Below are 13132 nucleotides of genomic sequence, written 5' to 3'. Positions count from 1 at the left end.
CCCAATACAATTCATCTTTTGATTTCCTGGCTGCTGGTACCACAAATGTTGATTGTGGAGCCAAGCAAACTGAAGTTGTTAACAATCTTAACCTCTTCACCATCCATCATGGTACTGCTAATCAACCCAGTGTTGAGATCCTTGTTTTCTTGATGTTGAGGTAAATGTTTTTTCCTCAGTCAATAGGTTTTCTTTTCAGTCTGTTGGAAAATCTTGTTGATACACACAGGGATTTAATCTTTAGAAGGTTCCACTTATCAATTTTATCCTCTTCTGTTTGTGTATTTCTGGCTGTATTGGTCAGCCTTTTTAGACCATGAGTTAGGTCTTCTAAGCTAGGTCCTATTTTATTTCTTATGATCTTTATGGTTTGGGGATTTACCCCTAGGTCTCTATCCACCTTGAGTAGATTTTTGTGTATGAGGAGAGATGTTCAGCCTCTCTTTAAAAAATATCTTTAGTTTTGTTCCACATTTTTCTTCCATTCTATCCAGGATCTCCTATTGTGATCTTTTTCTGAGTGATGAGCAGCAGTAGTCTGGCACCATCCAGTTCTTCTGGTTCTTCTTCAGGGAAGTTTACAAGATCCATTAGGCCTTTGAATAAATTGTTTCCTTGCATCTTATATTTTCTTCCCTCTGGTGGGGGAAGATATCAATGGTTAGATGTTAAAGGCTTCTCACTAAATAGACCATTTTACTTAGAACACTCTGTGTCTCATTACCAGACTAGGGTCTTCACATTGGAGTCTTAAGAGCCTTCTGTTTGTCCAGTCACCTACACTAGAGAAGTCCCAGTCAGCTCAGAGAGGAAAATATAACAAATGCTCTGACTTAGGAATTGAGAACTTGTGGAGAAGCATTGAGGAGGAGACTTGGCATGCTGGGGAAACTGCTAGGCTACAATTAAAAATAGAAAATGTTGATGGTTCCAATCCACTAGTTGTCAGAAGAGAGATGTGCAGTCAACATCCATTAAAGAGTTCTGTTCTGTCCTATTAGGGAGTTCTACTGGCACAGGCGACTGGGGGGTGCACTGCTAACCTGCAGAGGGAGCCTCTCTGGCTGTTGGAACCCACCCCTGGCTCCCTGGGAGAAACATGGGTGATCTCCTTCCATGAGATTTAAAACCTCTAAAAACCCGCTTAAAGGGTCAGCTATGAGCCAGTTCTGACATGATTCACAGGCCATGAGTTTAGTTGACTCTGGCCTATTGGTTGCTAGGAGTGAGGCGGGCTTGGTTTTAAGGGCAAGAAGACAGAAGAATAGTGCACACCCATCTTTATTGCTGTTTTGTTCACAATATCAAATAGTTGGAAATAGTCCAAGTGTCCATCAAAAAAACAAATGGTAGAGAAACTGTTGTATATTCACACTATGGAATATTATGCAGCACTGAAAAACAAAGAACTCATGAAATATTATACAAAATGGGTAGCCATGGAGGACATTATGCTGAGTGAAATATCTCAGTCACAAAAAGACAAATACTGTACAATGCCACTGTTACAGAACAGGACTGATATGGATGTTGGGGAAAAACTAAAAAAGAGGTGATATAAATGTGCATGGCATTGGAACAGAGGAGGGAGAAAACTGTATAAAAGGAACTTATGATTGGGTATTACTGGCATGACAGGAGTCCAGAATAAGAGTTACATTGTAAAGTGGGGAGGGATAACAATGTTATGTTAACTGTAAAACAATGAAAGAACTTTTTTTCTCCAAAGAAAAAAGCGAACTGGGAGGGAAGGGGACAGGGAGGAAAATATGTAACAATGAATGAATGGAAATTTTTAAAAAAGGAACAAAAAATATGTTCAAATCTGTTAATACCAAATGAGAGAGAGAGAGAGAGAGAGAGAGAACGATTTGAGGTCCCATGCTATCTTTTTTGCCTGTGGAACCGTCCTTGTGGCACCAGGTGGCGCTGTGGCCGGGCCGTGGGTCTTTGGGCAGCTGCGGGTGTGACCATGATCTGCAAACCTGGACCACAACGTGCACTTTGCGGATGTTCCCACGCTCGGTTCTCTTGGCTCAGGGGGATGGTGGTCTGATGATACCCATTTTGCTGAAGAGTGAAGGCACTTACCAAGTCAGATGCCCAAAAGTCAGAACTGGGCTTTGAACCTAGGACTCTTATCTCTGATTCTGCACCCTGAACCTTTTCGCCCTTGATTCGTAACTGAGACCCTGCATTGCACGTGTGTGTGTGTGTGTGTGTGTGTGTGTGTGTGTGTGTGTGTGTGTAAGAACTGATGTTTCTCCCACTAAGACCTCCTCTCCCTTCTTCAAAAACATCACTTGCCCACATTGTACACTCATTTCTGGTAACTCCTCTCTATGTCCACCTCAGGCACAATCCTGCTCCTTCCCTCCAAGATCCCCTGAGCATCCTGCCCACCCACCCCTCACTGCTTCTCCCCACAGTTCTGATCCAGCCCTGCCCTCCCCTGCTGGGCCCCTCCCAAGGCTGCACAGAACCAGAGGAGAACAAGATGGAATTCAGAATTCATACACGGCTTCAACTTGTGCCTTTCTTTTTCTTGCTCCCAGGAAGGTCACATCCTAGGGAAAGCGATGTTAGGAGGGACCAGTATTACATACTATATTCACTCCCTTGTCCTCACCCCCTCCACACACACAGCCTGGGAAACACACACACATACACCCTCGCTCTCATATAAACACATTCCCACCCATGCCCATGTGGTCAGTCTCAGCATGATCTGGAATTTCAGGTTCATAAATCACTTTGGAGGGGAACTTACAAAAAATCATTCCTCTAACCTGGTCTGCCCATTTGGCCTTTGGTCCCCTCCCCTGAGCACTTCCCCTCCTCCCTGGTACATTGGTTCAAGGAGGGGCCTGTGCGTATATAGAAAGCCACAGTGGCCAGAGAGGCTTCAGGCAGAGAAGGTGAGGAGGGGTCTGGAGGTCTGGCTGCAGCCCCCAGGAGCAGGGACTGGTGATGGGAAGGCCTGGAGCTCAGGGAGGGGACAGCTTTGAGTGCTCATGCTTTGCCTGAGCTTTGGTTTCCTCTTCTGTAAAATGGGTCTCAGATTAGCATTTACCAGCAGGGTTGTAGGCAAGAGATCTGGATGCAGTAGAGACTCAGAAGCAAGACCTGGAAGTGGGACCATGAAGGGAAGGAAGTGGGTTGAGGGGATCTTCCCTCCTATCCTAGCCTCTACCCAGCCTCCTTCCTGCTCTTCTGTCCCAGGCAGGACCATGGCTTCTGCAGCGGCCGAGGCAGAGAAAGGATCTCCATTTGTGGTGGGGCTGCTGGTTGTGGGCAATATCATTATTCTGGTGAGACCTCCCCACCCCCAGTACCATGGTGTTAAATGGACGTGGGAGCTCTGGTAGCTTAGACTGTAGAGTGTTGTGCTGTTGATGAAAAAAGCTGAGAGTCACCAGCGGTTCAAATCCACCAGGGGCAGCTCTTTGGGAGAAAAATTGATAGGTCTCCTCTTATTAAAAGTTATCTTGGAAATCCAATAGAAGATGATTAGGAATAGGAAAAGGAGCTCTGGTGGCCTAGTGGTAAGGAGCTGTACTAATAACTCAAACGCACATGGTTTGAATCCACCAGCTGCTCATTGGGAAGAAAGATGGGCATTCTCCACCTATGTGGTTTATAGCCTCTGAAAACCTGCTGGAGGGGCAGCTGGGAGTCAATTCTGATTTGAAAGCACAGAACAATAGGAGTAGGAAACAGCTCAATGGCAGTGTCCAAGTTAATGGGTATATGGCAAAATAGGGGCAAATTTGAGCCTGGGGTGGGATCAGGGCCCAGAACTCTCCCCAGCAAGCCAGTGCTGCAGACTCTTCAGTTAAAGCCGTACAGACTGGAACCCCAATGCCACCTCCCCCTGGCATTCATCCAAGAGATTGCCCATCTTTCTCTCACAGAGCAGCTGAGGGTTCGAACTGTCTGCCTCTGGATTGGTAACTCTTTACCACTAGGTCATCAGTGTTCTCTGAGTGGTAACTATATGTTTTGGTCTACGTGGGAATTTTGTTTCTTTTTAAAGTGAGTACATGCGCATGGCTCTGGAGTTAGACAGCTGAGGTTCAAATCCTGCCTCCTCCATTTTCCTACATATGTGAATTAGAGTCAATGACAACCTCTCTAGGCCTCTGTTTTATTTGCAAGGTGCTGTGAGAATGAAATAGATTGTTGAACTAATGAGTATATAATAGTGACACCTCAGTCCTCTCTATATTGGTCTTAATAATACTGGTAAAAAAGATGGATGATCTCCTTCCAGGTATTTACAGCCTCAGAAACCTGGAGGGTCAGCGAAGTTGGTTCTGATTCAGCAATGATGCAGCAGTGAGAGAGAGACATCGCAATGGTACTGCATAATAATTGTTGTTGTTAGGTGCCGACTCTGTGAACAACAGATCAGAGCTTGGTCCTATCCTGCACCATCCCACAATCTCTCTCGTGCTCTGTCCATTGCTGCAGTCACTGTGTCCAACCCATCTCATTGTCTTCCTCTTTGTTGCTGACTGCCCTTCCCCTGCACGATGTCTTCTTCCAAGGACTGACCCTTCCTGACAACATGCCCGAAGTGTGAGGTTGAATGTCACCATCCTTGCCTCTAAGGGGCACTGAGTTGGCACTGCTTCCAAGACAGCTTTGTTTGTTCTGGCAGGCCGTGGGGCATGCGGCGCTCTCCTCCAACACCACAATTCAAAGGCACCAATTCTTCTTTGGTCTTCCTTTTCTTACATGCTGTTCAACTTTCAGATGCACAGGAAGCAAATGAAAAGGCAATGGCTTTGGTCAGGTGCACCCTAGTCTTTAAAGTAACATCTTAATCAAAGCAATTCCTTAGACTCAGACTTGCTGAGTGCTATCGAGTTGGAGCCGATCCATAGCTGACTCCCTAGCAGGTTTTCAGAGGCAGTAAATTGCTCGAGAGGAGATTGCCATCTTTTTACTGTGAAGCAGCTGGTGGATTCAAACAATGTACCTTTGTGTTGGCATTGCAATTCCTTACCACTAAGCCACCAGCGCTCCCTTTAGACTCAATAGTAAGTGCTATGTTATATTATATTATATATTATGATTATTTTTGTTTGTTTGATTTTTATGTTAAGAAAAATTAGTATTTAGAATTAGCCAGCTGGACTCAGGTTAGATAATCCCAATTTTGTTGGCAACATACAAAGCATCATAGTCAAGTCGAACAAGCCTTCTTCTCTCTATCAGGCCTAATCAAGATGTTGACCTTGGCCACATCATTGTCATAGAACTTCTTTACAGCTTGTTTGATTTGGTATTTGTTGGCCTTGACATCCACAATGAACACAAATGTGTTGTTATTTTCTGTCTTCTTTATGGTCAGGGGAAACATGATGATGGCATAGTGGTCAAACTTGTTTGTTCTGGGGATATTTGGGATGCCTTCAGAGTCTTAGGCTGCCTGAAGTGGGTGACATGCGGATCTTTTTTTTTTTTAATTTTTTGTGTGTATCATCAAATTGGATCTGACTGGTACAGGAGGAGATTGTCCCTCCTCCAGCAGAGCATCTAGTGGATTTGAACTGCTCACCTCTGGAATTGCAGTGCAGCTTCTTGCCACTAGGCCACCAGAGCTCTCAGATCTTCTTTTTTGTTGTTGTGGATGCACTGTAGGACGGCCTTCTTGGCCTTTAATGCCTTTGCTTTGGCTTTAGTTTTGGGAGGGCAGGGGGTTCCTTCTTAGCTTTCTGCACCATTTTCATATAAAAGAACATACTTTACTATTGTTGTAATATGCCATCAAGTTGCCTGTGACTCATAGCCTGAACCCTGTTCTATACTGAGTCAGTCTTACTGTCTCCGACACACCTACCCCCATTACCCCAGTTACTGTGTCAATCCCTCTCATTCAGGGTCTTCCTCTCCTGCACTGTCCCTCCACCCTCCCAAGCATGATGTCTTTCTCCAAGGACTGGTCCCTCTTGGCCATATACTTAAAGTATGTGAGAGACAGCTTCAAAATCCTTGCCTCCAAGGAGCAGCATGGTTTCACCCTCTCCAGGATAAATCCATTTGTTCTCTTGGCGGTCCATGGTATGTTCAATACTCTTCTTCAGCACCACAACTCAAAGGCTTCAATTCTTCTTCTGTCATCTTTGGTCATTGCCCAGCTCTGTGATGCATAGCAAGTAATGTGAAGACCATGGCCTGGATCAGGCGCACCTGAGTCTCCAGATAGACATTGTTGCTCTTTGGGACTTTTGAGAGGTCCCTCCTTCCTTCCTATCCCTCACCCCTATGGGTAACTTGATTTTTAGCTTCTCCAGTATTACTTTAGGCAAATAGAAATGTACAGACACATCTATTCCAAAATGTCGCTCATTTCACATCCCCACTTCCCCCCTAGTGGTCCAGCCTGTGGGTCACTCCACTCCACATCGCCCTCATTCCTGATCATGTCCACAGCTGTGCAGTATCCACCTGGTTTTCTGGCCCCAGTGCCCACAGTGCTGCAGGGAAGGACCCTGTGGGCTTGTAAAGAAGGACTATTAGTGTTTTCATTTCCTGTAAGCAGTTGTGTCTCTATCACATAGATTGCTGAGAACTGCTGAATCCAAGAATGGATTTATTTGCAATTTTCAAATTTAATAACAACACTGTTAAGGGCAAGCGAGTCTACCCAGTGTTCCCCCGTCCAGGCAGGTGCTCCAGGCTTCGCTGTGGCATCTCCCCTCAGCCAGCCCCCCACCCCCCCCCAAGTGCTGGGAGAGTGATGGCTTTGTTGCTGTTATTCTGTTTATTTGACTAAGAAGAGGGCAGTGGACACTCAGTGAATCACCATTCACGGAGCCGCTGGCCCTGAGTGGCACTTTCTAACAGGCTTCTCTGTCCAGTTGTCAGGCCTGGCCCTGTTTGCCGAGACTGTATGGGTGACAGCTGACCAGTATCGCATGTACCCGCTGATGGGGGTCTCGGGCAAGGATGACGTCTTCGCCGGTGCCTGGATTGCCATCTTCTGTGGCTTCTCCTTCTTCGTGGTGGCCAGCTTCGGTGTGGGCGCTGCGCTCTGCCGTCGTCGCTCCATGATCCTACTGGTGAGATCCTGAAAGCAGGGGCGGGGATGAAATGGCGCTGTGACCCTCATCCCCTCATCGCAGAGTCTGGGTGATGAGCCCCGCCTGCTGGCCCTGCTCGCCAGGACAGCTCACTCAGACACGGGCATCATTGCTTGCAATTTCCCAATGACCCCAAGTTCTGCTGATGGCCTTGTTTTGCAAAGAAGAGAATTAGGGCACAGGAAAAGAGGGGCACTGGCCAGGACAATGCCCTTCCTCTGTAGTGGGGCTGGGATTTGACCCTCAGCTAGTCTATTTCCAGAGTCTGTGCTCATGAAATCTTTCAACAACAGCAGCAGTAACAACAGTGCAGGCAGCATTTGCCAAGTGCTCACTACCTATTGTTCTAAATGGTTTTGGGGTGTTTTTTTTGTGGATGAGTCCACTTACTGTCATAGACTGCTATGAGCCAAGTATTATTATTGTTACAATGAGTTCATTTAGCAGATATTGAAACTGAGTCTCAGAGAAGCCACTTAGTCAGGGTCACACAACAAACAAGTGACAGAGCTGGGATGTGAACCCAAGCAATTCAGCTCTTGAGTCTGGGCTCTTAACTTCTGCCAACAGCCCACAGTGTCACATGCTTAACACCAGGCTATGTGATTTAGACACATGAGCTCCCTGAGCCCTTCCAGGTGCCCTCAGCGCTGAGTGCTTTACCAGATGAGGCCAGCCCACATGGTTGAAAGAAAAGGGCTTCCAGTCCCAGCCTGTCTGACCTGTCTGTCCTTCCTCTACAATAGGGGACCTTTTAGACGCCCAAAACAAATCCACCTCTCCAGCAGGTTTTCTGAGGCTGTAAGTTGTGTGGGAAGAGATAGCCCATATTTCTCCTGAAAGATAGCTCATCCAGCCTTCCAGGGCAAAAAAATGCCCCAAACTGCTGTTGAGTTGATTTCAGCTCATGGTGACCCGCTGGCCTCAGTTACTGAGGATGTCAATGTTGACTAGAGGAGATTACCCATCTGTCTGTCTCCCACTGAGGAGCTGGTGGGTTTGAACCACGAACCTTTGGATGGGCAGTTCAATACATAACACACTGGCTGCATATTTCACAAATGCCTGCTGAATACAAACCCTGTGCCCTGAGGCTCTGGTAATACACAAACCACATTCAAACATGAGTTCTGTTGGAGGAGACAGTGACTGGGAAGGGGAATGCGGAGGGTGAAGGGAAAGGGAGGGTCTCACAACCAAAGTAAACACCTGAAGGAGTCCTGCATGGATGTGTCTGGGGAAAGGTGTTTCAGGAAGAGGGAAGAGGAAGGAATTTAGAGGCTGTGTGGCTGGACTAAGGGAAGTAGGGCAGGAAGGAGGAGGGAGGAGAAGAGTCCATGGGGGTGGGGAAGGGAAGGCAGTAGGGGCTACAAAGTGAGGGGAGCAAAGATGTGAGGGGACTGTGGACGTGTTGGTGAGGACTGCGGCTCTGCCTTGAGTAAAATGGCGTTATTTGCGGTTGAGTTGGAACTAACTCATAGCTGACCCTTCTGCGGGTTTTAAAATCACACAGGAGGAAATTACTCGTCTTTCTCCAGTTGGTGGATTCGAACTACACACCTTTGTGTTGGAAGCACACAACTCCTTACCCCTAAGCCACCAGAATTCCTCTCCTTAAATTGAGATAGTGGATCTGAGAGGCTCAGCTTTGGGTTAGTAGCAAAACTCCCTGCCTGCCAGCCACCAGAACGCTTTGCTGGTTTGGCTTTTGAGATTGTGTGGGTGTTTTTGTTCGGAGTTATTGTTTTGGAGGTTTTTTTGGCGGGATGGTTGTGGATTTTTTGAGAGAGCTTCATCTATAGGAGAGCTTTTTCTTTGTTTGAAAAAAAAAAACAACCCCAAACCATCTTGCTTATTCTCTGTCACAAAAATTTAACCAAAACTACGAAAATTCACCCAACTACTTTTTAGAAAGGGAGCTCTCTCAGCTTAGTCCCTTGCGCCCTGCCTCTCCTGCAGCTGCGTCCCCCCCTGTTTGGTTTACGGAGGTGGGAACCCCTTGGAGGGTTAGGTGAGTCCTGCACCTCGACTGCAGTGAGAGAGAGAAAAAAAAAGTTTTCCACTAGACTGACCGAGTGAGCGCAGAGCGGGCCTCCTCTTTACCCGGCTCCGTTCCGACAGCCCCAGCCCGGGACCGCAGCACCTCGTCCCTCTGCTGGTCCCCAACCCCCCACTGGAAAACAAATTCCAAACATCAAACCATTCAGCTTGTAAATATTTGAGTGCACATTTCCATTCAGCTTGTAGATATTTGAGTGCACATTTCTTGGGGCGATGAGGACGTTGTTTTAAAGCAGTCGAGCTTGTTCCGCTTTCCCCACCGGCTGGGGCGAGCCTTCCGCACCCGCAGGCCTGTCGCAGCCGCAGGCCAGGGCTCCCTGAGTCTCTGGGTGAGGGGTGAAAACAGGAGCTTACTTTTCATTTAGCAGCAACTAAGGAACTGCTTTTAAAAGTACAACGACCCCGTCATAGGGAGCTCTGGTCCGCAGAGAACTGTGCTGCTAACCCAAACATGGCTCTTCTCTGCAAGCCCACGAGCCCACGAGCGGCTCTGGGTGGGCAATTTCCTCCGGTGAGGTTGACAGTTGCCGAGAACCTGCTGGAGGGTCGTTTCTGACTCCATTGCAATGGACTTGCGCAAAGGACTATGTCATTGGCATGCTTTGCAAAATGATCCCTAATTTCTGGACATTTGTTAATACCGTTTGATGGTAGGTGACCTCATCTCCTATTTATATTGGTAAGAAGCTTGCACTGCAATCCTGAAAGCACATGGTTCGAATCCACCAGCTGCTTCTGGGAGAAGGCTGGGCAGTTTCCTCCCACCCCACTTACTGCTTCTGAAAAGCCAGTGAAAGGTCAGCTGTGGGTCAGCACGCAACAACATAACACCTCTGATCTTGTGCCATTTTCAACATGTTGGTTTTCCAGGGCCCAGCCTGTGCACGGTGACACTGTCACAAAGGGCTCAAGTGTGTCACAGGTGTGAGCATGGCACAGGATAGGGCAGGTTCAGATCTGCTGTTCACTACGTACTTGGCTCTATGATGCCTAACAACAATAACAATCCGTGCTTACATCTAATTGTCTGGAGAATGTATCTGTTATTTCCTTTGCTTTTGGTAACGTGCATTTACTCTAATGATTGCAAGTCTACCAGGAATTTATCCAAAGAACAAACAAATCTGTATTGAAAGAGGTGCTAACTGCATGTGCTGCTTAGAGGCGAGGATGGTGAGACCTTGTCTCACACACTGTGGGCATGTTGTCAGGTGGGACCAGTCTCTGAAGAAGGACATTGTACTTGGGTGACGAGGGTCAGCCACAAAGAGAAAGATCCTCCAAGAGAAGGCGTGGTCTTTTGTATACATTTTACTAGCCCTGTAGTTTACTTGAAAGTTACATTTCTGCTTACAGATATGCCCTTCAGAAGGTGGGATTTCATGGGCCTTTTCCTGACATGATGGGGCTCTGGTGGCTTAGGCCTTGTGGAGTTGTGCTGGTCTCCCAAAGGGTGATCCTCTCCAGTGCTTCAAATCCACCAGCGGCTCCAAGGGAGGAAGATGGGCAGTCTCCTCCCGTGTGATCTCCAGCCTCTGGAACCCACCGGAGCATCAGCTCTGAGTGGTCCTGAGCTTTCCCTGCTGACTGCCCCTTCCTCCTCTCTCCAGTACCTGGTGCTCATGCTCATCGTCTACATCTTTGAATGTGCATCTTGCATCACATCCTACACCCATCGAGACTACGTGAGCCAGAGGAGGGGTCAGAGATTATGTGAGCCAGATGAGGGGAGTCAGAGATTACATGAACCAGGGGAGGGGCTTCAGAGACGACTGAGAGCCAGGGGAGGAGGGGAGGAGATTATATGAGCCAGATGAGGGGGATCAGAGATTATGAGAGCCAGAAGAGGGGGTCAGAGAGTATGAGCCAGAGGAGGGGATGGGACTCTATTGGGGGTGGGGAAGTGCGTAGGGTCCAGGCTTGAAGAAAAACACCCTCCTTTCCCACCCAGTCTCGCCAGACCTTGTTCTTCCTGTCCCTTTGCAGATGGTGTCCAACCCATCCCTGATCACCAAGCAGATGCTGACGTTCTACAGTGCAGACACAGACCAGGGCCAGGAGCTGACCCGCCTCTGGGACCGCATCATGATTGAGGTGGGCCAGCATGGGCAGGAGGAGGCAGTGGTGGCTCAGTGGTAGAATTTTTACTTCCATGCGAGAGACCCAGGTTCAATTCCTAGCCAGTGCATCTCACAATGCCACCAAACATCAGTGGACGTTCCAGCAGAGCTTCCTGATTAGGAGGAAAGACCTGGCAATCTGCTTGTGAAGATCAGCCATTAAAACTGCCCATAGGATATCCCAGGACATGGGGGTGGTGTGGCCAGGTCCAGTTTGTCCCTCCATATTTTGTGGCCTCAGGTGAGTGGCTGCCCTTTCTGAACCCAAACCTGCCTGTCCCCCACCTCTCTCTCCAGCAAGAGTGCTGTGGCACCTCGGGGCCCATGGATTGGGTGAACTATACATCAGCCTTCCGGACGTCCACTCCAGAGGTGGTCTTCCCCTGGCCCCCCCTCTGCTGCCGCCGGACGGCCAACTTCATCCCGCTTAATGAGGAGGGCTGCCGCGTGGGCCATCTGGACTACCTGTTCATCAGAGTATGTGCCCCTGTTCTGTGGACCTGCCACCTGGCCCTCTGCTTCCTGTGCCTCCATGCTCCCTGCCCCCCACCCTGCCCCGGCTCTCCTGGCTCGCCTCCCTCCTCCTCTTCCTCTCCCTCCTGTCCAGCTCTCCCAACTGGGCACCTTCCTGGTTCTCCCTTCTTCTCACTGTTTGTCTATCTTTTTCTGGTTCTATGTCTCTCTTTTTGAGTCTGACTCTCTTTCCTTGTCTCTTTCTTGGCCTTTGGTCTGTCCCGCCCACCTTCTTCTATCTTTTTCTATCTTCTCCCCATCCCATCACCTTCTTCCTTCAATCTGATTTTCTCATCCCGCCTTCCTTCTCTGGTGGCCTGGTGGGTAGGAAGTTGTACTGCCAACTCAAAGGTCAACAATTCAGCTGCTCCTTGGAACAGAGATGGGCAGCCTCCTCTTCTGATTTACGTCCCCTCAAAACCCACTGGAGGGCCAGGTCTGACTTGAGCTGGTTCCCTCTCAACAGCAAGGTTGTTCTTATTAGGTGCAGTCAAGTCGGCCATGACTCACAGGGGCCGTAGGACTGACAGATCTGAGCCTTGCCCTGTCCTAGGCCATTCTGAATCGCCATCTCTGGCAAACTTGAGTCCACTGATACAGCCGCTGTGTCAGCCCCTCTCTTTGAGGGTCTTCCTCTCCTTTTTTGATGTTCCACACTTTCCAGCATGATGTTTATCTCCAAAGACTGGCCTTTCCTAACAACATGCCCATATATGCAAGACCAAGTTTCATCATCCTTGCCTCTAAGGAGTGCTTTGGTGTCATGGAAATGAGAGAGCTTCCTTCCGTGTTTCTCTTTTCTGTCTCTTCTCCATCTGTCTGTCCTCTCTATACCCTCATCCCCTGTTTCTACAGCTTCATCTTAGATCATCCTAGTCTCTCCCACTGCTTCCCTAAGCCTTCACTCGGGGCCCAGCCCACACCAGACCCTTCCAATGTCCTTGATTCTTTCCATCACACCTCCCGCCCCCAGAAGTTCCGAGCAGCCTTGTCCAGGGAAGGTGGCCCACATCTTTTTTTTTTTAATAAATTTTATTTTATTTTATTATTCTATGTGTGTGTACCATCAAATTGGATCTGACTGGTACAGGAGAAGACTGTCCCTCCATCTCCAGCAGAGCATCTGGTGGGTTTGAACAGTTTATATACTCGACGACACATAACAACAACAACATATATATAAAATATATAATATTTTTTTAATTGTTGAACATTTTCATCCCTCTCTCCTCCTCTCCCCCATCTCACCCCACAATTTACTCTTTATTCCAGATTAATGTCATACATATAATGTCATACATATAATTCCTAATCGTTTATTCCGCTCATCTGTTCAAATGCAGTGCT

General features: G+C 48.0%; 1 protein-coding gene across 1 annotated transcript in view; it reads left to right on the top strand.

The window, feature by feature from the left end:
• The first annotated feature begins 3230 nt into the window (after positions 1-3230).
• UPK1A (uroplakin 1A) overlaps positions 3231-13132 on the top strand; it is an 11700-nt gene continuing 1798 nt past the window's right edge. Inside the window, exons 1-5 of the mRNA XM_006899670.1 lie at positions 3231-3311; positions 6870-7070; positions 10763-10837; positions 11139-11246; positions 11570-11749. Of these exons, the coding sequence (XP_006899732.1) occupies positions 3231-3311; positions 6870-7070; positions 10763-10837; positions 11139-11246; positions 11570-11749 (645 nt within the window). The remainder of the gene's footprint in view (positions 3312-6869; positions 7071-10762; positions 10838-11138; positions 11247-11569; positions 11750-13132) is intronic.

The sequence above is a fragment of the Elephantulus edwardii genome, unplaced genomic scaffold (genome assembly GCF_000299155.1).
Source record: "Elephantulus edwardii isolate Elephantulus edwardi_28Jun2011 unplaced genomic scaffold, EleEdw1.0 scaffold00266, whole genome shotgun sequence".
Lineage (NCBI taxonomy): Eukaryota > Metazoa > Chordata > Mammalia > Macroscelidea > Macroscelididae > Elephantulus > Elephantulus edwardii.
Note: the sequence above shows the minus strand (reverse complement) of the source record. Positions and strands in the feature narration are given on the sequence as shown.